This window comes from Abramis brama (assembly GCF_963993115.1).
Source record: "Abramis brama genome assembly, chromosome: 12".
Taxonomy (NCBI): Eukaryota; Metazoa; Chordata; class Actinopteri; order Cypriniformes; family Leuciscidae; genus Abramis; species Abramis brama.
Window position 1 is genome coordinate 36,420,262 of NC_139974.1, and position 23,463 is coordinate 36,443,724.

The window sequence follows — 23,463 nt, forward strand, 5'->3', positions numbered from 1 at the left end:
TTGTTTGTAAAGAAACTGTAGTTGGGTTCATTCTCCTACTGAAAGATAAACTTTCAGGCAATTAAAGCAGGTTCTCCAGTAGAAATTTCCTGCTTTTTGCACCATACATTTTTTCTTTTCATTTTAACAGAAGGTCCAAGTTCTACTGATTTTTCTTTCTTTGTTTATGCGTTAGGTTTTTAGGGACCACCTTTTCTAGACAGTGATTGGGTGGTCTGGTTTAACTTCCCCTTCCAGACTGAGACTGAGACATCCAAACACAATATTTATTGTCCCGTTCTCAATATCTCATCCGATATTACAAAACCGATACCAGATCATGGGAAAATGCTTTAATATCTGGGAAAAATTGGTAAAACCAATTTTCTTAATTGTACAATGAATCTCTTATTTACATTGTTTACACTTAGTATGTTAAAATAAAAGGATTATCACGAGCAAACAAAACAATACTTGTGCGTTTTCAGCGGTGTTAAGTGAATACTGATTAGCACCTCTGATTGGCCATTGCGCTCACGCACTCAACAGATATGATTGTGATTGGCTACAATGCTCAAAGCTTGTAAAAACACACTGTAAATAGAAACCTTTTTAGCTCAGAGAGCGTTCAAACAAACATGAACGAGGGCGAGCGCTTATCAGTGTACAACCTGCAGAAACATACCGGTCCTGGTATACTACAGGGCTGCTGAATGCTTGAATCTGATTGGTTGACAAAAGTTCTAAGGTTTGCAATTAGTCTGCTATCAGTGGCTCAAGTCTCCATTACTAGCTCTAAAATGACGTTTTGGAATTAGCAACGGAGGCTTGGGATTAGATGCGTAAGAAATTAGTCCCACACACAAGAGCGTTTCAAGGATAAAAATCTAGATGATGTCTTGAAATACATCATCTGAACAATGTTTTGGGGTGTGGTAACTGTAGTATAAGCGGAATAATTATCTTCGGGCCGTTGAATTATTGAAAAATAATGCATCATTTTTCAAATAATTTAATGGGCGTCATCAATTATTCCAGACTTGTTAGTATAACTGTTTTTCATGAGTATAAAATTATATGATTCCAAAATAGCAGTTACTGTTTTTTATTTGTTTTTTTTGTTTTTCTTCACCAAAACAATATCATATTGAAATAATTCCTTTTGGATTTCAGTTTGTATCCAAACGTAAATTGCATTTCAGTGTATGATTTGCAATTCAGCCAAATAAGGTGGTTGGTTTAGATTTTGATGTATTCACAAAGCACTGTATATGGTAATTCAGCCAATAAGCTCAGAGAAAAGGCCAATTTTCCTGACTTTGTGGAAGTAAAAGCCTGATCCAGAGTTGAATATAATTCAAGGGTTAATGCATTTAACTTCAGGTTTCAGACTGCATTTCCGCGTGGCCATGGTGACGGGAACACCTATCCATCTTTTCTATTCAGTTTGAATTGACCGCTGTGATAAATGGGGTAACCGAGAGCCTCTTGGTAAATCTCTCTTTGAAAAGCTTAAACGCGGACTCTGTCAATTAAATAAATCTCAGACGCCACCGCAGCACTCTACCTCCACACCGTCACCATCAACAGCTCTGAGTAATGTTCGAGAGTAGACAACACAGCCCTGTCAAAAACAAGTGAACAACTGAGCCACCCATCATCGAGAGGTTTATTGAAGTAACTGCAGCTACGCAGCAGATATTTCTGGCCTTTTTCAACTCGTAAGGGTGGAGACAGTCAAGCGGAGATGGAAACTCACCTGAAATAAAAGAATATGGCCAGCGAGATGAGAAGGGACACTATAGAAAGAGCATGACCCACAATCGCCATGTAATACAAAATATACGCCATCTGAAATGAGACAAATAATGTCATGGTCAAACCACGTTCTCATGAGATTCACTTTACTGTTTTCATTTTTTTGGGGTTCAAGAGACCCTAATGTAAATTCACCTTTTATATTCAAATGTATTATTGCAATTTATTATTCAATAAAGTAGTCTTAATATTATTATTAAGAAAAGTGGAGAAAAATATCATAAAAGAAAATCGAAACAGATTGCATCTATTAAAAATTTATATCATATAAGATTTCAGTCTCTGAAAGCACAAACTGTATGCAATTTAAAATTATTCGTGCACGGTATTTAAAGTGTGTTATCACATTGATATTCTGTTAATAATCAGTTCTCATAGGATTACAACAATTCACAAAGTATCAACCTGAAACTTCAATATTAAGTATATTTTGAGGTATTAAACATAACATAATAATAAAAAAGATCATATAAGCATATTTTTCATAAGTGTTATTTACCAGTAAGTTTCATGCAACAAAGATAAAATCTCAAAGTAGTAAGAAAGCATAAAAGTAGCATTGAAAGTGCATATCCCAATTTTCTATGCCTTTTTTATGAACTCCATCTGGAGTGAAGTGCACAGACTTTATTTGAGTTTGCCTGAGCTGACATTTTCTCTCTATCCCTCACTTTGTAAAGCAGCAGTTGTATGGCTCTGAAATCATTATGTTATGAATAACTTTCAGAGCCGCTGTCCCCCAGAAAAGCTGTTAAGTTAAACTGAAACTGCCTTGTATTGACATCACGCTTCACTGCCACTGAGTCTGAAAGAAACACTCAAATCCAACATTGCCTTCAGTAACGGCTTCAGTAAACTGTATCAGAGCTGTATCTATCATATTTCTGCTTTTTTACGATATTGTGGTATGTTGATCTGCTAATTATTTGTCTTGTTTTCTTTTCTTTTATATACACATTTTAGAAAATCAACAGCTAGTAAACTATCTGCTATATGGATATTCTGGATATAATTTGTAGATCAGCCCTGCATGTTTAAACACATGGAATAAAATCACAGGAAATAAAGTTTTTACATTGAAATCTTGCAATCTAACATCCCAGTTAACACAAATATGGTCTAAGATCGTTTTCCTAATGTCCCCGTTAAGTTATGAAAACATTATTTCTGAATGTTTAAAATGATGAATGTTCAGTTTTTAATATATTTTTTAAAAGTTTTTTTTTTTTTTTTCTTGGTTATGTGAAACTGAAATTTTCCAAACATTATGGGAATGTTACTTTTGAATGTACTTTTGCAAAATGATCAAATGGAATGTTCCCTTAACAATCATATAATTAAGAAGAAAAAAAAACGTTTTCAAAACATTTTAAAAATGTGAAAGTTTTGAACGTTCTGAGATCAATCCGAAATAACGTTTACATAACTTAATGGGAACAATAGCGAAATGTTCTTAGACTATATTTTTGTTAGCTAGGATGTGCACAGTAAGAGTTTCTTTCATAACATCTGACCCTTTAATTTACAATAATTTTTAATTTTAATTTTACAATTGTTTTAATTTAACAATAACATTTTCCTTCAAGACAAGTGCAGAATTTAAGGATGTCCCATCCTCCTACCTTGAGCTTGTCCTTGGTATGAGCAATGCAAAGGGTGTAGTTGGACCAAGTCCTGTTTGTTTCAGGGTGTCTGAACCAGTTTCCAGTCTCATCACAATATTTGGTGACTCTTTCTAAATGAACAGGGAAAAAGACGTGAGATAAGTGCATGACAAAAGCCATTATACTTTAGCTTTTAAAGTAACCCTGGTGACAGAAAGGCTCAAAGCTTTCGAAATGCTTCAAGAATTGGGGTGATGTAGAGTTGCACAGGCTCTAAACTGGTTTTGCTTCAGGATGATGACCTAGAATGCTTCTCTGCAGGGCTTGTGGCTAGTGGTTTTCCAAAGTTACTAGTCACTCAGCATTTTCACTGGCCACAAATTTTGACATCGATACCATGGGGAAAAACTGCCATATAGATATTTTTTATATTAACTCATAATTTGGCACCAGGTATGTTAGGCTGCTGTCACTTTAAGACCTGACGCACAGATCCATTATACCGTTACACATGCGTTTTCTTTCTCAACTGTTTACGTTCACTTAAAACATAACTGACTGTGTTTATGTGAATGCAAAGATGGGGATTTTGATATTATTTTGTGTGTATTTGACTGTTTAAGCACAATAAGCAGGAAAAAATAACTCAATTTAGTAAAAATGAAACAGGTAAGTGAGGGGAGGAGGGTTTGTGTGTCAACTTGCTGTCAGAGAGACGAGAGAGCGAGAAAGCGCAGCTGGTATTGTGCATCTATTCTGAGGAAAATTAGTATTTCAGTTATTTCAGTATCAATATGGATAAAAAAATCTATATTTTTGACAACACTACATTTCAGAGGCTTTTTTAAAAGACTTAAAGGGTTAGTTCACCCAAAAATGAAAATTCTGTCAGTAATTACTCACCCTCATGTTGTTCCAACCCTGTTAGACTTTCGTTCATCTTCAGAACACAAATTAAGATATTTTTGATTAAATCTGAGAGCTGTCTCACTCCTCCATTGGCTTCTTTCTTATTGAAACTTGCCAGCCCAGAAAAGTTAGTAAAGACAATGTTTAAAATAGTCCAAGTGACTACAGTGGCTCAACCTTAAGTTTATCAAGCGACGAGAATACTTTTTGTGTGAAAAACAAACGAAAATAACGACTTTATTCAACTATTAATTTTCTTCTGTGTGGGCCTCTGAGTGAGTTCACGTAGTGTAACAGCGCAGCCAACATCACATGCATCACACACATGACCAGCGTCGGCCAATAGTGAGCCTACGTTCTGACGTACAACCCAAAAGCGTCACGCTTTTACACTACGTGAACTCACTCAGAGGCACACATAGAAGAAAATGAATAGTTGAATAAAGTCGTTATTTTTGTTCTTATAGCGCACAAAAAGTATTCTCGTCGCTTGATGAACTTAAGGTTGAGCCACTGTAGTCACTTGGACTATTTTAAACATTGTCTTTACTAACTTTTCTGGGCTGGCAAATTTCAATAACAGAGAAGCCTATGGAGGAGTGAGCCAGCTCTCAGATTTAATCAAAAATATCTTAATTTGTATTCTGAAGAAGAACGAAAGTCTTACGGGGTTGGAACAACATGAGGGTGAGTAATTACTGACAGCATTTACATTTTTGGGTGAACTAACCCTTTAAATTGAAAAATGTATTATATTGTAAATATAAATTATATAATGTATATATTATATTATATATAAAATTCAACCCGCCTAAGTGACTGTGTTACACACCAGTGTTTAAATAATGTCAATCCCTGGTTATAAAATAGAAAAACAAAAAGTGAAAGACTTGTACCAGTGGAGTCAAAGTCAGGGAAGTAATTGGGGCAGTATTGAGAAGTGTACGTTCCTGCGGGAGTGTCGTCCCAGCACAACCATCCATCCCATGTGCGGTTACAGTATGGACCTAAAGACAAGCACACAAACAATCAAGGCCAATTCCTCCGTGCAATTGCTCTTTGCACTCTGCGCTAAGAGTTTCTGATGATTCAATCTAAAACCTCTTCTGAGGCTCTCTGTTTTCGCACCTGATTTGTTATATGGCTGGTCTCTGTTCATTTTCTCGAAGCATTTATATTGACCATCAATGATCTTCTTCCTCTCCTCCGCTTTCTGAGTCACTACAGGGCTGACCTGACTCTCAGCTGTAGGATCCATCTCCGTCTCTGTCTCTAAAAAGCCATGAACTGGTAACGTCTGAAGAAGAAAGCATTCGTTTTGAGATTACAGATAAAATAAGTATCTGATTTTAGACCTATTGGATAATTAGGGGCCAAGCACTGAAGTATGTGTTCTTTCTCTTTCTTCATGCTGGGAGTTTATGGAGGAGTCTATATAGATATATATATATATATAAAGAAGTTGTGAATTTTAGCCCTCTAGTTGGGGAGAGTCTGATCATTCATGGCAATTTTTGGGTCCCTTCAAATCTCTCTAACCTCACCAACCATTCAAAGTTGCACTGCTTTCTTTTGGCTTATAACTTCTGATCAAAAGTTCAATGTGCTCAATGGTTTTGATTTCTGCTCAAAAAGATATTTACATCACTATTGAAAACATACACTACCAGTCATAAGATTGGGGTTGTGGGATTTTTTCTTAACGTTTTTGAAAGAAGTCTCTTATGCTTACAAAGGCTGCATTCATTTCATTAAAAAAAAAAAAAAACAGGAAAAAACATAATATTTTGAAATATCATAACAAATTAAAATAAATGGGTTTTTTATTACTATATTTTAAAATGTAATTTATTCCTGTGATGTCAAAGCTGAATTTTCAACATAATTACTCCAGTCTTCAGTGTCACATGATCTTTCAGAAATCATTCTTATGCTGATTTGCTGCTCAAGAAGCATTTCTGATTATTATCAATGTTGAACACAGTTGTACCGCTTAATATTTTTATATTTTTTAATTATTTAATATCTTCTTTAATGTTTCTTTGATGAACAGAAAGTTTTAACAAACAACATGTCTTTACTGAATAAAGGTATTGGTTTTTTTAAAATCTTGCTTACCCCTAACTTTCTCCTGAATATCATATCTTCACTAAATTTGTCTTAAATCATTTTCAGATCATTTTTGTCAAAAGTTGTTAAAGCTTTTTGATAAATCTTTTTTTTTTTGTGTGTGTGATACATTAACAAATTTGACAGCAAACATGCCAGACATGAAGGGAAGTTCTGTCTTCGTAACATTTTGGCCTATAGAAACAATTACCTCGGGACAGCACCATCTAGAGGTCAAAATCATATCATAATAATTGATTAATTTGCTAATAAATTGTAAGAAATTTTGCCTTGACTTTACTGTATTTAGATTGTTTTGGTCTTACAGAATGCAATGATACCACTCTTTCCAGAGATGGACATATTACATTAGGTGTTCCCTAAGTCTGTCATAATCAAGGACTATGCATGTCACAAGTTATTAAATGTTTTTCAAAACAAATTCAAAATAAAAAGGACTAATAGGCATATCCAAGACTGTATCTCAGCAACTCTTCAGTGTACTGACATGATTCTTAAAATCATTTCCCTGAATTTGGTGACAGTGACACTTACTGATCAAAGGTTTTAAGCAGTTGTGCAGTCTTTGGTGCAGTTCTTATGGCATTTAAACCAATTTTCAGTGTGCTATATTAGTGGGCAATATTTTACCTTAATTTTTTCCTTTGAGAATGTGAGACAGTGGGACCAGGTCTTATTGAGGGATGAACTGTGTACCCAGTTGCCAGATTCATCACAGTATTTGGTTACTTTTTCTGCAGGGAAAAGGAAAGTTTAGTGTAATGACTTAAGCTTAAAGATGTACTCACATTACACGATCTGAACCGTGCCGGAGTATCTTTGACCCCCAAAGTCTGGTTTGCTCCATATCGTGCCCATATGCATGTAGTGCGATCGCCAACTGCACCGAAACATCTTCTATTGCTTCTTGGATGGTACACTTTTTAATGGAATTTGAGTATATTTAGGTTTATAACAGGCCTGGTTCTCCCCTTACTGGTGAACATGAATTGTAGCTCACGCATCAGTTGTGGTAAACAGAAGCTCAAGCATGTTCGCTTGATGTGCGAGAACCAATGAGGTTCATTCTCGTGTGTTGAGCTTCTGCAAGAACCAATGAAGTTTCACATCACGCAGGTTGGGTTGAGTTTCTGCTTATGTTCACTGATCAATGTTTATGTGCAAATAAAAGCCTAAATTTAATTTGTTCATCATATAAAGCGATCAAGTCTCTCCAGAAAATTTGGAATAAACCGCTCAATTCATATGGATTAGTTTTACAATCTCTTTATGAACTTTTTGAAGCGTCAAAGTGGTATTTGCGTAGCTGTCAATGGAGGGGACAGGGAGCTCTCAGATTTCATCAAAAAGATCTTCATTTGTGTTCCGGAGATGAAGGAAAGTCTTACGGGTTGGGAACGACATGAGGGTGAGTGATTAATGACAGAATTTTCATTTTTGGGTGAACTATCACTTTAAGTGCAATGTGAGCGCAGGCCAGAGCGGGAGTGGGGAGCAATCACGATCGGTACAAGGCAACCGTGCCTAGTGTGAGTACACACTAAGTTGTTCCAGTGATTGACTCCAGGCCTCGGGAATCAATCAATCAGTGTCTTATAACAAACACAGTGAGCTGATTCTCAGGCAGAGAGATGTCTATCAGTGAACAGAAGATTGTCTGCTGTTATATCCTTACCTCAGCAGGTTCATTTCACTGATATTTAAGAGCTTCTCACAGATGTTCCATATGGAAAAGCTTCTTTTGTCCTGTAGCAAAAATCTTTGTCCCCTTTAGAACAGCACAACCCATCAGCTAATAAATTATTTTTGCACTTCTAAATAAAAGCTCATATGAATGTTTCCAGACAGTCTGAGACCTTTTTCATTATAGGGCTTCACTTATCATCCCAGTAGCCTGCGCTCGTGCTTTGGAATTATTTCTTTGGAGCAACATCTTGTGTTTCATAATAGTCAGACCAGAGACATGTAACAGATGTCATGCGTGCTGCAGAATATCGATGATTTGCAGTTTCTGGAGCGTTTCGGTCTGGATTGACAATCAGATGTGATCGGGAATCTTACCCAAGGGGTCAAAGCTGGGGTAATCTGGGCAGTTCTGTGAGGCAAAGGTTCCAGCTGGGGTTTCATCCCAACAGAGCAAGCCATCCCAGAATCTGCTGCAAAACGACCCTATAAAAGTTAAATAGACATTTAGTTAGACATTATAAAGGGGTCGTTTCATGAAGACTCAAATGTTCCTTGATCTTTTGAGATCCAAGAGTTTATTGTACAATAAAAACATACAGTAACTTTCTGAACTTAAAATGTCCTCAGTAAAAGGAAACAAAACATTTATTAAAACTAAGCTGATGAAATGGCCAAACCTTGTGCTGTTTCTGGATGTGTGTAGCACCTGCCGCTCTGCATATCATTATGAAGGATAACTAGGGTAACACTTGTTTTGTATTTGTTAACATTAGTTAATGCACTGTGAACTAACATGAAAAAACAATGAAATGCTGTATTTTTTATTAACTAACCTTACCAAGGATTAACAAAAACTGTAACAAATGTAGTGCTCATGGTTAGTTTATGTTAGTTAATACATTAACTAATGTTAACAAATGAAACCTCATTGTAAAGTGTTACCAAACGGTTACCAAAATGCTTGAATGTTCAAAAAACACATTATTTTCACATTGTTGCAGCTCCTCTCTTCCCAGTCTGTCAGTAACGCTCCGTTTAGTTCCTGTTTTTATGAAGCTTCCGAAAAGCTCAGTGTGCTCTGATTGGTCAGCTGGACAGTGTAATGTGATTGGTCAACCGCTTCGAGCGTGTTTCGGAAATGTCCCGCCCCTTATCATAACAGCGTTAGATCCGGGGTAACAACACAATACTAACTAACTCAACCAGGCCTCACCACCTTTTTTGTGTATGCCTTGTGCGGGAATTATTTAAATGAGGAATATTGTGACATGTTTGTTCCTTAAGAAAACTCTACAATGAAAGTGGCTACAATGGAGGCGTTTCAGAGAGTTCAGAAACAGTGACACTGATATAGAGAATAACTCCATTTGGAGTGACTTTGTGCTTTACAGATATTTTTTTTATGCTCAAACTGCATTAAAGACAGTTGAAAATGTAAAAAAAAGGCATAATAGGTCATCATTAAACTGGGATAGGAGAAAGTATTTTATCACACATCACCTTTCGAGAAGAACCTTTATTGTTTCCCTGATCGCTTTGTGATAGCTTTCAGCCATAAAGTGCTCCACTAACAGTCTTGTAATTTAACAAGGCTATGAAAAGATTAAGAGCACCATTGTCTGTTATTCAAATGAAAATGAACTGAAAAGAAACCTACCTGTTTTATTATGGGATCCATCTCGGCTCAGAAGCTCCAGACATTTGTACTGAGACTGAGTCATGATCAGTCTCTCTCCCTCCACTGCCATCAAGACAGGAGTAAGGGATAAGTCAGCGCTGGGCTCTGTTTTTGTCTCTGTTGTTCCAGCCTTTGTTACATTCTGCAAAGAGAGATGAACTTGACCACAGCAGCAAGGTTGGAAATTCAGTATTTAAGAACTGGCTCTCGTTTAATTCACGAGTTGGAATTTAAATCGAATTGGGGATGTTAAATTGGAATTTAAATGAGAATGACATGAAGTGGACGTTACTGAATTGTAATTCAAATATATTCACACAGTCACACGTAAGGTTTGGAACAAAACATGAATAATTACATAACTACATTTTTTCACTAAATATAGATACATTTTGCCCATTTATTCCCTGATTTGCAGAAAACAATTTGATAAAAAATCAAATCAAATTAAATTACAGCAAAAACACATCAATTTCAAATAGCTTTATGAAATAAATATTGACAACATAATTTGAGGTATCTTGGGAAATTACGTGTTCTTCATCACTGGTGCATAAAATAAGTTAATTAATTAAATTTTAAGGATTTATATTAAATACAAACTGCTATAACTAACATTTCCAACACTGACTATTATCTAATATGTTCATGCATAATTTATACTAAAATGTATAATATACAACAGTGGCCAAAAGTGATGGCCGGACTAGGAAAAGTGACATTTTCACTTCATTCAAAATATTCTAAAAAAATTGTTAAAGATTTTGCATAGTTGTCTTTGGAGTCAATTGTTTTAACTCAATGAAACATGCCAAATTGTGTGACAATTTTTGGCCAGGCCGTCATACAAAGAAATGATGAACACATGCAAAACAAGAGAGAACCAACTAAATTTTAATAAATGATTATGTTGTAGTCAATGTATGCTTTTTACTGTGAGCTTTTTTTAATGGATTTTTTTATTGCATAATAAAATTAATCCTGTAGCTGTAGTCTGCCTTTTTTGGCAAATAATTTTGTCAGATAAATCATTAAACGTTCTTCCCTCATATTTAAAATATATAAATAAAAAAAGGAATGAATGAATGAATAAAAAAAGGAATGAATGAATGAATAAAAAAAGGAATGAATGAATGAATAAAAAAAGGAATGAATGAATAAAAAAAGGAATGAATGAATGAATAAAAAAAGGAATGAATGAATGAATAAAAAAAGGAATGAATGAGTATATATATATATATATATATATATATATATATATATATATATATATATATATATATATATATATATATATATATATATATACAGTGCTATGCATAAGTTTAGACACCCATGCTAAAGTTGACTAAAAAGAGGAATAAAAAATCATCTTTTGGAAATTGAACTTAATGCCTTAATTAAAAAAAATAGGAAAAATACAACCTTTAAGGACACCAATTTTCTTTGTGAATGAATAATGTATCGTAAATAAATAAGTGTTCTTCCTTAAAATACAGGGTGCATAAGTCTGGACACCCCTATGTTAAATTCCCATAGAGGCAGGCAGATTTTTATTTTTAAAGGCCAGTTACTTCATGGATCCAGGATACTATGCATCCTGATAAAGGTCCCTTGGCCTTTGGAATTAAAATAGCCCCACATCATCACATAGCCTTCACCATACCTAGAGATTGGCATGGTTTTATTTCAGTTAGCCTAATAGCTGGTTTGATTTGCATTGAGAGATGATCTTATGGAAAGTACCCCATGCCAATCTCTAGGTATGGTGAAGGCTATGTGATGATGTGGGGCTATTTTAATTCCAAAGGCCAAGGGACCTTTATCAGGATGCATAGTATCCTGGATCCATGAAGTAACTGGCCTTTAAAAATAAAAATCTGCCTGCCTCTATGGGAATTTAACATAGGGGTGTCCAGACTTATGCACCCTGTATTTTAAGGAAGAACACTTATTTATTTACGATACATTATTCATTCACAAAGAAAATTGGTGTCCTTAAAGGTTGGATTTTTCCTAATTTTTTTAATTAAGGCATTAAGTTCAATTTCCAAAAGATGATTTTTTATTCCTCTTTTTAGTCAACTTTAGCATGGGTGTCTAAACTTATGCATAGCACTGTATATATAAATAATATTTTTACTCGTATTTTGATGGATTAATCAAACTTGTAAGAAATATACCCTCCAGACGTCACTTGTGTTGGCCACTACTGTGAATCTATATGCGTTTCTTTAAATGTTATTCCGTTTTCTTCTTCCTTACAATTCTGCACTGTTTTCTGCCTCAAGTCAGGAATTAGACTGGGATTTAAAAGTCATTCTGTATTCATTTCTGAATGGCACACAACCTTCCACCATAAACACCTCTATTTTTCCCCCTGCGACCTCAAATGCACACCTACTCAGTTCTGAGGACATCACATGGGCACTTGACATTTGAAAAGGTATGATTTTACACAAAAGAACCGACAGAAACATTCCTCTGCTCATATCAGTATTGTAAAAAGATAAGAAATCCTTCACAGAAACGGATGCCTTTCTAGAAGAGTTATAGGGATAAAGCTTTACCCACAAAGACAGGCTTGATATCAAAATTCAAAGCGCATCTCTAACCATTGTGTCGCTAGTATGAGTCATCTTATATTCAATGGGAAGTCAAAGAGACAATTCAAAAGTACTTTACCTTTTTCCCCTTTAAGACACCTCACAGTAATGAATTCTACATTCATTTACGACTGAAACTTTGATGTTTTTGTGCAGAGATCTTTACTTTGGCAGAACCTCTCAAACCCACCTTCTCATTGCTGCCATTAAACAAATTGAGGAAAGTCTTTGGCAGCTTCTTTAGTGCTGTGCGTCTGTCTTACCTGCACGCAATAACGCATTTACAACACCAAATTCATCTGTGAGCTTTCTGATGTCCCATGTAGCAGTTTAGCAGCCGTACATATGATGTCACTCCAAACTTTGAAGTAAATGACGTCATACATACGACCACCAGGCCACCACCCAAGTCAGTCAGGAAAACCATTTGTCCTTCAATGAAAAGTGGATGTCAAGAACGAATAAGATCATGTTTCAAAAACTGCAATTTTATCTTTAAAGTCCTACAGGAAAAAAAAGTATAGTGTTTTTAGACCCATTTTTTACACTTATTAATACCAATCCACACTCTTGCTCTCAGTTTTTGCTGTTCAGTCTAGCTTTAATTAAATGCCATTTCCCATTATACTTGCATAATGTTACATGCTATTCTGCAAGCTCATTACTTTTCCACTAAGTTAGATTTATTCATAGTCATGGGAAAGCTACTTCAAGGTCAAAAATAAACAGAGAGGACATATGATTATATTAATGAGCACATACAATTAGCAAAGTAGGCTATTGGCTTGTTTGTGAGTTGCGGTGATACCATAGTGCTAATGTACTACATGCAGAGGGCCTCATATGCTCCCATTTCATCATTCTGACACGGAGCCAGCTGCTCTGATACCAGCATTGGTGGAGCCACCATTTCATGCCTCAAGAGTTCTGCGGGTTTTCAGGTCACCTCCGCTTGTAATTACCAAACTGGAGCAATTAGTGAGTAATGTTTTTTTTTTTCCCTAGTGGATAGTGGGGGTGGGGTAATCAGGAAAGAATCATCCAATGACAGTTTACGAAAACTAAAATTTAGTGGCCAGTTGCACGTTTTAGCAATTGCAAGTTCAAATGGGTAAAATGTTGAATTCTAAATACAAGAATGTATTTTAGGCTAATTTCACTATGAGTGTATATAATAAAAATGCATTACATTGAACAAACAATGAATGTGATGTTATGGTCCACTCACCAAGATAAATGATGTCAAAAGCCATAGGGTCTCTTGCCAACCCATGTTCCCAAATCCTGGCTTTATCTGCAAACACAAAAACATAAAAAAAAAAACTGTCTGAGAATGCAACACATTGAGGACTCGAAGTTGACAAAAACATTTCCATCCATCCATCCATGCATAACTCTATGATTTGAGTTTGACTAGAAAAAAGGAAGAAAAAAACATCAAAAATAATTCCATTTGTTCCTCATTTGGGTGATCCAGTGCTGGGAAAATTAGACGTCACATGCAGTTCTGGATTGAAAAAAACCACTAGGCATTCTAGATCAACTTCTAATGGTAAATTTTCCACTTTAGTAGACAGATCCTATATGATTTAGATACTTCCTATATCCTTGATTTGAATCACTCGTGTCACATACATTACTCAGGGTAAACTATCATTTACACAGTCATATATTATGTTGCAGTTCCTTGTAACATTACCAGCCATTGCGGAGTAATTCAATTTTATTTACTTGCCAAAGTCAATTTATTGTCTCATTTGGTTCTTGGCAAGTGTAAATTTTGGTCCCTGAGTATGATATATCAAGACTCTGGCTGTTAACCTACAGCACTGGCATGTCAAAACTGCTTTCATTAGCCCTCAGTGCCATGTAACATTTTTATATGTAGTAGGTCAAACCATCTCTGCCAACGTACCAACAACAACATGCTAACAGTTCAGCTACTGTATTCTCTACTCTTAATCAACAGCACTTTATCAACAGAAAATGCAGTAAAGCAAAGAGGGGTGAGAAAGAGCTGCTGAGAGCCAGTTTGTCTCCTGTGTAACGGGTTCAGAATGTTTGCTCTCAACACCTCTCTTTAGATCACAGTGGGGGTATTTCTCTGATAGACAGGTAGAAAGATACCAGGAATAGCAACTGAACCTCTGGATCCACTCAACAGTGTTGACATTACCTCAGATTATCAGCAGCCAGTTTTCCACAGACTATGGGGTTTGAGTGCTGATTTATGAGGATGTGGAGTGTGTATGTACCACCTCAGGCCTTTTACTATGTTCTGTCATGACACATATCACATTCAGAGAAGATATTTGGCTGAAATATTGCTCTGGTTTTCTTTCCAAGCTGGAGGATTCCAAACAAAAACAGACCATTATTTTAAGAACAAATAAGAACAGCCTGAATCAATTCAACTCCTTATGCAACCGATTGTTGGGCATGCAGTCCAATGCCTTTAAAATGCAGTCATGCATCCCTTCAGGTGGAAGAAAAGTTGCCATATTTAGCCTTTACAAAAGCAGCATGCAGTTAATCGTAAGGTTCTGTCAAAGTTAACACATGAACATATGAAACTACCGTTGAAAATCCATCATTTACTCACCCTCGAGTTGTTCATACAGGTTTGGAACAAATTTAGGGGGAGTAAGTGATGACAGAATTTTCATTTTTGAAAGGGATCAATTTAAGGTTCAATTAGTTAAAATTAGTTAACTGCAGTAGTTAACACAAACTCACAATGAAAAATATTTCTAAAGCATTTATTAATCTTAGTTAATGCGAATTTCAACATTTTCTAATACATTATTAAAATCAAAATTACTGTTAATGTTATTTAATGAACCGAAGCTAACATGAACCAAAAATGAATAGTTGTGTTTGTATTATCTAACGTTAACAAATATTAATAAATACTGCAACAAATGTATTGCTCATTGTTATTTAATGCATTAACATTAAATGGTTTCATTTTGTTCTCTGTGATTTAAAAAAAAAGAAGAGCAAATTTGAACTGTTGTTAGCATCATGTTCTGACACACACATTGTTTTTCTGTCTCACTTGGGACTTTTTATTGTGTTCTGTGGTTTTTATACTGATCTAATGACTTTTCTGCATTTTTATTCAGACATTACTAGCGTGTGTGTTTTCTGTGTAGGCACTAACACTAACCCTAACATTCATGTTGGCAATTTATGGTTTTACCATCCTCGTGGGGACATTGGGTCACACACACACTCCACAAGTCCCTAGCGGACCATGCATTTCTCAGTAAATGAGGTAAGACATTGTTTACAGATCATTTATTTATATACCAAACCCAGACGGAACGTTTAACAAAAGTCATTTGTGTTCTCTTCGTATGATGAAATTCAGTTATCATTGAAGCCGTTTCGTGCAGTTATATATTTTTAAATGAGTGAGGCAAGTAAAGTCACTGTTGCATATATATGTTTCCTTCCGGTGTCAATTTACAGATATGAAGATGTATTGTGCTTTGAGTGTCATCCAAACCCAATAATTGCACCTTATTCAATTTTCTTTCCTTAAAAAAGAAACTAAACAGCCCTATTCTGATGTGACAAAACACCTTGAAAATTCATTATGAACATTGAATAGCCATCTAGCCATTTTTAGATACGAGCACACGGCCCTGTTCGGGCTGTGGTCAGTGGCACAGGAAAAAGGGACAAATCTGGCTTGCTTTGCTCTCTAGTCATTGTTTCCCAGATAGCAGGAGGTCTTGTTTTTCAAACATCTACGACTGCGTGTATCGGGATGGAACTTAGCCAAGATAGAAATAGAGAATGGAGAAAAAGGAGAATGGATCAACTCCATATAAGTTCTGGTCATTAGCCAAGATAATTAATGTTCCTCTGTGAGGATGAATTAAAGCTTTTCTTCATCATGTTAGCCAGTAGGCTGAGTATTCCCTAAGTAAGCAAGACTGAAGACTAAAACGTTATTTCTGGAATAAAAAAAAAAAAAAAAAAGATGTTGAATTATTAACGAAGACAGACATTTTTTATGAAAGCTTTTTTAGAATGAAGGATGCAAGATGACACTGCTTTCTTCCCTTAACAGCTTTCAGCTTTGTTTTGGAAAATTACTTTTAATCCTTTAGTGACCGCAAAACCCAAATCCTCTGTGACAACTTCCTTAAAGCTCCATAAAATGGCTTAGTGAGGACTGATATATATAATAACCAATTATTTAACATAATCTCTGAAATACTTCATTCTTAATGAAGCTTTCAGCTTTGAAATCTCTTTAATGACCACTAAACTGTTTCAGGTCCCATGATGTTCGTGCAATTTCTTTTTTCAACAAAAATAATGTTTTATTTATAAAGCGCCTTTCTCAAGTTCAAGGTTGCTTCATACAAACCTTAAGAGATATTGCCAAATACTTTACTCTAAAACTGAAAACAAAATTATTAATTTCAAACAATATATCACACTATATCAAAATATACAGATTTTAAAGTGCCCCTATGCCTCTTTTGGATATTACCTTTCATGAAGTTCACTGGTTGTGAATGTAAAAGGTCGGCAGAGTTTTAAAGATCAAAGTGCACGATAAATGGAGCTATTGTCTCCCAAAAGAAAGAACTGATTCTGAACTGCCTGAAATGAGTCAGTAGGTCCTATAGGTTTGTAACTAATTTGCATAATGACACTGACAGTGAACGACATCTACTTTGACCCGCCCTCAAACACTGTAGTTGCAGCTGAGGCTTGGAAGAGTTTGGTTTGTGTTGTCGACATCAAGAAGATGCTGTTTTCTGCGCTGCGAATGCAAATCCATTTATATGCACTTCCAAAGGATAAGACTGATACAGTAAAACCGACGCCATCATTACTGTTCATATCACTGTGTACAAGCACTGAGGAAGCCTCCAGAGCTGAACTTCAGATATGCTAATGAGCATTTCTCCTCAGACATGCACTTTAAGCAGTAGACCAATCACAACAGACTGGACCATCTGACCAATCAGAGCAGAGTAGGCTCTCAGAAAGGAAGGGTTTAGAGAGACTGAATCCTTTATTGACCTATTTGAGGCACTTTGAGAAATGAGGTAAAGCTGCAATGTATTTTTTCAGAAAATTAAGGTGTTTTTTGACCTTGGATGCACGTGAACCTTTTATAGGAGACTTCCAAAACAAAACTTGGAACCTTTAAAATAGCATTTTAAATGGTTTTAATGGTTTAAATGGTTAAAATTCAAATGGTTTAAATTATTTTTATTTTAATCCTTTAAGGAAATGCGAGTAGTGATTGTCTGTGCATAACTCACAGATGTAGTGTTATGGACTGGTTAAATTGGGTTAAGGGCATAAATTTATCCTACTTTTAACAGGATGAATGTATTGTTTGTAAAAATGTCTTTAGGGAAAGTTTCATTTAAGGATACCTTGAGACCATCAAGTTGATCGAGATTGTAACTCGCACAAAATTATATTTTCATGTATTTAACTTAATTCTTGTAAGCTGAGGAGGTTTCAGGGGGCCCATTCGGTGTTTTATTAAATCTTTATTATTTTATTTTGCAGCTGACTGCATATATACAAATGCACTATCTACCAGGATAACTAAACCACACCACTTCATCGGACTTTACTTTTCTCTTTCATTGTACTGCTCTGTGCTCAGAGTTTCTCATCCTAAATGTGGAATGACAAAAATCGTCCAAAAAAAACCTCCCATCAGAACAAAGCCTCTTTCAACTTCTCTATGCCCTCCCATGGGATTGTTCAAACAAAAAGATGTATCTCTCTAAACTCTATAGATCTGGGGGGGAAGACAAGTGTGGTCCACATCAATATCCTCTCCCATTTACAAAATAAGGCATAAATGAATTGTGAGCCATTACAGTCAACTGTGACAGAGCACCTCAGTATCGCCAAAGCACATGGGTATGAACGTGTAGTGCTATTGTGAAATGCTGTCATGACGCCAGGGCATTGCAAACGGAGGACTGTTTCTTCCATCTGCCATTAGACCAGCCATTTTACTCACTGTAATATTGAGCTTTCCTGAGTGCATCATTTGTACGCTCAAAATCTGACCTTGTACAATGCATCACATCAAAAAACTGAAAAATATCTAACCATCTGAAGTACAGCTGAGGCACAAGCGGGTGAGGGCATCTAGGGTGTTTTGGTATATGAAAAGCACAACATTCTGAATCATTAACCCGGCTAATTCTGTCACGGAGCGAGATCCCCCTGAACAGCAATAAGCCATTAGCCGGCTTTAATAGGTGTCATATTTATATAGCAGCAAAATGGACAGGAGTGATATCAAACAAGAGGACAGGAAAATGCACTCAGAGGGATATCCATAATTCAGAGAGCACTTAAAATGCTGTGGAACTGGCATGCTCTCTGCTCTTCCCAGATTAGGCTCTCAGTGCTGCGTGTACAGCGAACAGTAATGCGAATCAAGTGTAGGCACATACAGCTATCTCCAAAAAATAAAGTTTTGGCATTGATGGTTCCATCAAGAACCTTGAAGAATGAAGAGGACCTGATCCATGTAGAACACCACAAAAGGTTCTTTATAGTTAAAAAAGGTTCTTTAGACTAAGTAGTGTTAATGTTATAGTTAAGAAATGTTCTTCACACTAAGAAAAAAAAAAAAAAAGGTTATTTTTAGAACTGTTCACTATGTGTCACAACATAACCAGGCTGAAGACCAGAATGCAATTCACAGAAGTTTATTTAAGGCAATTCCACAGACTAATAGAAGTTCAGGAACTTAGGAAAAGTCTTCAGACAGAAATATAAACTTAAGCTATAATAATAGAACACAGGAAGTCCTTTCTTGAAATGTCTCTTAAGGATAACTCACAGAAGATACAAGAAGTCCTCTTTCTCAGACAGTCAACAGAACATAACTCACTGAAGACACTTGAAGTCCACTCTAGGACTCTCCACAGGATAGAACTCACAGAAGAAGATTAGAGTCCACTCTCTCTCTCGAACGATCCACACGGTACAATTCACAGAAGAAGATTGGAGTCCTCTCTCGGACGATCCACTGAATATAATTCACTGAAGAAGAGTGAAGTCCTTTCTCGGACGATCCTCATCACATAACTCACAGAAGAAGAGTGAAGTTGTCTCTCGGACGATCCTCAGAATGTCTTACTGATGTCGCAGGGATCCACCCCGCTAGCAACACAGCAGACACTAGCCCAGCACAAGAACATAAAAAGGCACAAGGGAACTGAATAATGTGTAACGTATAATACCCAGCAGTGAGGGAGTGAGAGCAAACAGAATATAAAGGCTGGTGATGAGATGATTTTGACGTGATAGAGATTAGGTGTGGTGATGAGGGAATCGAGTGCAGGTGAGGATCCAGGGGAATGCTGGGAAATGTAGTGCGGGACAGGACCAGGAAACCAGGAGAACCGTGACACTATGGAAGCTTGTTTCTGCCACAGAATAAAAAAATAAAAAAAAAGGTAATTGCGACTTTTTATCTCTTTATTCTGTCTTTTTTTCTTAGAATTGCGTGATCTAAAGCGAGTTGTTAAGTTAGAATCGCAAGATATAAACTCAAAATTCAGACTTTTTTCCAGAATTGCGAGTTCATGATATCAACTCACAATTCTGAGAAAAGAAGTCAGAATTGTGATGGGAAAAAAGTCAGAATTGCGAGAAACTCAGAATTGCAAAATGATATCACGTAAATATGAGAAAAAAGTCAGAATTGTAAGATGTAAACTCGCAACTGCAAGAAAATCACAATTACCTTTTTTATTTTTTATTCAGTGGCGGCAGAAACAAGCTTCCATAGTTCACTGAAAGGTTCTTTGGGAAACCAAAAATGGTTCTTCAATGCCATCACTTTGAAAACCCTTTTGGAACCTTTATTTTATGGAGTTGTGGTTTTCCTCTTCAATCCAGCTCAATTACACATATTACCCTTTGAGGAAAAGGATGTTGTTTGGTGTTTATTGAAAATCCAGATTTGCATTGTTCAGAGATCTGTATTAATTTTTTAAAGTTTGTGTACAGTATATTGTATACAATGATGAAATCTGTCCGTGCTCCACTATGAAAATGAAATGAAATTCCAATTGTAATAATTCTACAACTGTCAATTGTATTCCATGACAGTCATTTTGAATTGTTGGATTATGTACCCATGCTAAAGGATGGTGCTTTTTTTAGCACCTTGCACCATGAGTGTCACAGTTTAAGCCCCTGTGTTAACACATTTCGAGTTGCTTTTTTGAATGCAAAAATTAATTCCTGCATGAACAACAAAAACATGTCATCATATGTATATCATATGATATCATATGTTAATCCGAGATGTAATATGTAATCATATACAAAATAACGCGATCATCAACATTAAACAGCATATAAATCAAAACAGCCTAATGTTACTGAATGAAATGTCGTCCCAGGATGAGCGTGCAAGCATTAGGGGTGTTGATAGACTATCTACTCCATATATGTTTTGTTCATTGTTCTGAATCCCATCTGGATGTAGTCTTTGACAAAAACATGATTTTCTCAGCTTTTTGCTGAGACCCACATTCAAGTGTTGATAAATAAAAAAGAATGCATGAAGCTAGAATACAAAGTATTCTGGGGGCCATTCATTTTTTGTGAAAATGGTCAAAAACTCTGGCGGTGGCTGGTGACTTTTTTTAAAAACGCTGGCAGAGAAACAATTAAGGTTCTATATGGAACTATATGGAATACGTATTGCATTTACCTATTTATTTTATTTATTGAATTCCATACTCTGTACAGATCAAACAGTCATTTGAGAATAAAACTACTGTCGTCACTCTCTACCCAGCATTTGCAGGCAATTCACACCCTGTCAAAGAGATACAACTCAATGGCATGTGATAACACACAAATAAACATCATATGAGACGCGAAAGTCTCTTAAGACCTTTTCCTCAGCTTCCCCTCAGGATAAAAGACCGTTAAGAAAATGCCGCAATGGACCTTTATATTCCATCTGCGTGCTGCACAATATACCTCTTTACCTGGCAAGACTGACGCCTTCAGTTATATGTGTATATTGATTTGTGATTATTCTGCTGCAAACTCCATCATCAGACAGACTCTGCCATGTCTGTTCTTCACACAATTTAACCTTAAAAACTGCAACTGTGTGATTTCACTGAAGGGAAGCCATGCACCTCTTCCCAGGCTCAGCTAGCACCTCCTGATTCATGGCTGTATATATATATATATATATATATATATTTATCTTCTCCAAATCGAGCCCTCTGTTGTGACGAGGTGCGTTAGCACTTAATCCATCTTGGCCATCGAGATTGGAGCCAGCCAAGTGCCACATGTGCTCCAGCTGTTCTTGACACAAACCCAACAGCAGGCGTTCACAGACACCGGCCAGGTGCGGGAAGACGGCTGGCAGCAAAGCTAAAGGAGAATAAAAGGAAATGGATAGGGGAGGGGAGGGAGACCGCATGGCTTGTCAGCTCTTGAATGCAAAATGGCCCCTTTTTATGGTCCCAGTGTCCCGTCTGCTTTATGAGGGACATACGGAACAAAGCACTGCCACTACACTGATGATGGATCTTTATGGTCTTCGGAGAGTCAGACAGAGTTTAAAGAGGAGTTTTAAATTGAGTCTCTGTAGCCTCCATCTATCTGGGCCACACGTCTCTCCATCATTCACAACTGCAAATTGGATTTGTACATTGTTTTTCACAGCAAAAAGTGTAAAGAATGTGATACAGGATTCAATTATAAAACTGTCTTCAGTTTTTCACATAAAAGGTCTGGCTGTCAGAATCTAACTGAGGATCAAGAATGAGAAAGGTATAATATATTAATTTAAATCTATAAATGAGTTCTCTAACAGTCAATACAGGTACATTTACACATCATTATGCCAGTAGGTGACAACAAGTGACTAAATTTACAAGGGAGTCAGTGAATCATTCACTTAACCTCAGCAGCCATATCACCCTGTAGCCCAAGACTGGTTGCCCACTTTAAGCTAAGCAGGGCTGAGACTGGTCAGTACCTGGATGGGAGACCTTTTGGGAAAACCAGGTTGCTGCTGGAGGAGGTGTTAGTGAGGCCAGTAGGGGGCGCTCACCCTGTGTCTGTGTGGGTCCTAGCGCCCCAGTGTAGTGATCGGGACACTATACTGTCAAAAAGCACCGTCCTTCGGATGAGACGTTAAACCGAGGTCCTGACTCTCTGTGGTCACAAAAAATCCCAGGATGTCTTTGGAAAGAGTAGGGGTCCTGGCCAAATTTGGGTTAGGCCAAAATCCTAATCATCCCCATATATACTGATTGGCTTCATCACTCTGTCTCCCCTCCACCAATAAGCTGGTGTGTGGTGGGCGTTCTGGCGCAATATGGCTGCCGTCGCATCATCCAGGTGGATGCTGCACATTGGTGGTGGTTGAGGAGATTCCCCCTTCCATATAAAGCGCTTTGAGTACCTAGAAAAGCGCTATATAAATGTAACAAATTATTATAATTATTATTATTAACCGATTCGTTCACAATGATTCAATCAGGAATTAAACAATTGACTATCTTTATGAGTGACTCATTGAATCATTTACTCCAATTAGTTTCACAAAACTGATTTATTCAGGGCAGATACAAGTATTTAGGTGCTTTCCAATTTGCGTACTTACTTACTGTATGCACTATTCTGTGCCATTTTATAGTATAAATAGTGCAATTAGTGCATTCACACTGACAACTCCAAAATTAAAAAGTGCACTTCAAATACTCAGTGATGAGCTTATTTAAAAGAAAAAAATTCAAAGCTTTCCTTGCCTGCATACCTGCATGTTAAACTTGATCCTTCACTACAAAGGCAATCAGGCAAATAATTACAGTAATTTAAGTGTATGAACAATCGTAAATTAAAAATGATTAAAGATGATTAAAGGTTGAATAATTATGTTATGTTAGGAATAATAATTTCATATAAATAAATAATCATGAATGCAATCATTAATCTTATTAATAATTCAATAAATGATGATTATTAATAATTCAATACACCTAATTCAGAACAAAAA

At 36.3% G+C, this 23,463-nt stretch overlaps 1 protein-coding gene across 1 annotated transcript in view; it reads right to left on the bottom strand.

Annotated features, from left to right (window-relative positions):
* The window catches only part of calcr (calcitonin receptor), a 56,736-nt gene that overhangs the window by 15,372 nt on the left and 17,901 nt on the right, over window positions 1-23,463 (bottom strand). The window contains exons 2-9 of the mRNA XM_084130575.1: window positions 13,639-13,704; window positions 9,784-9,946; window positions 8,502-8,609; window positions 7,071-7,174; window positions 5,439-5,607; window positions 5,207-5,317; window positions 3,420-3,532; window positions 1,739-1,830 (exon numbers count right to left, since the gene is read on the bottom strand). Coding sequence (XP_083986701.1) covers window positions 1,739-1,830; window positions 3,420-3,532; window positions 5,207-5,317; window positions 5,439-5,607; window positions 7,071-7,174; window positions 8,502-8,609; window positions 9,784-9,946; window positions 13,639-13,683 — 905 coding nt within the window. The 5' untranslated portion in view covers window positions 13,684-13,704. The remainder of the gene's footprint in view (window positions 1-1,738; window positions 1,831-3,419; window positions 3,533-5,206; window positions 5,318-5,438; window positions 5,608-7,070; window positions 7,175-8,501; window positions 8,610-9,783; window positions 9,947-13,638; window positions 13,705-23,463) is intronic.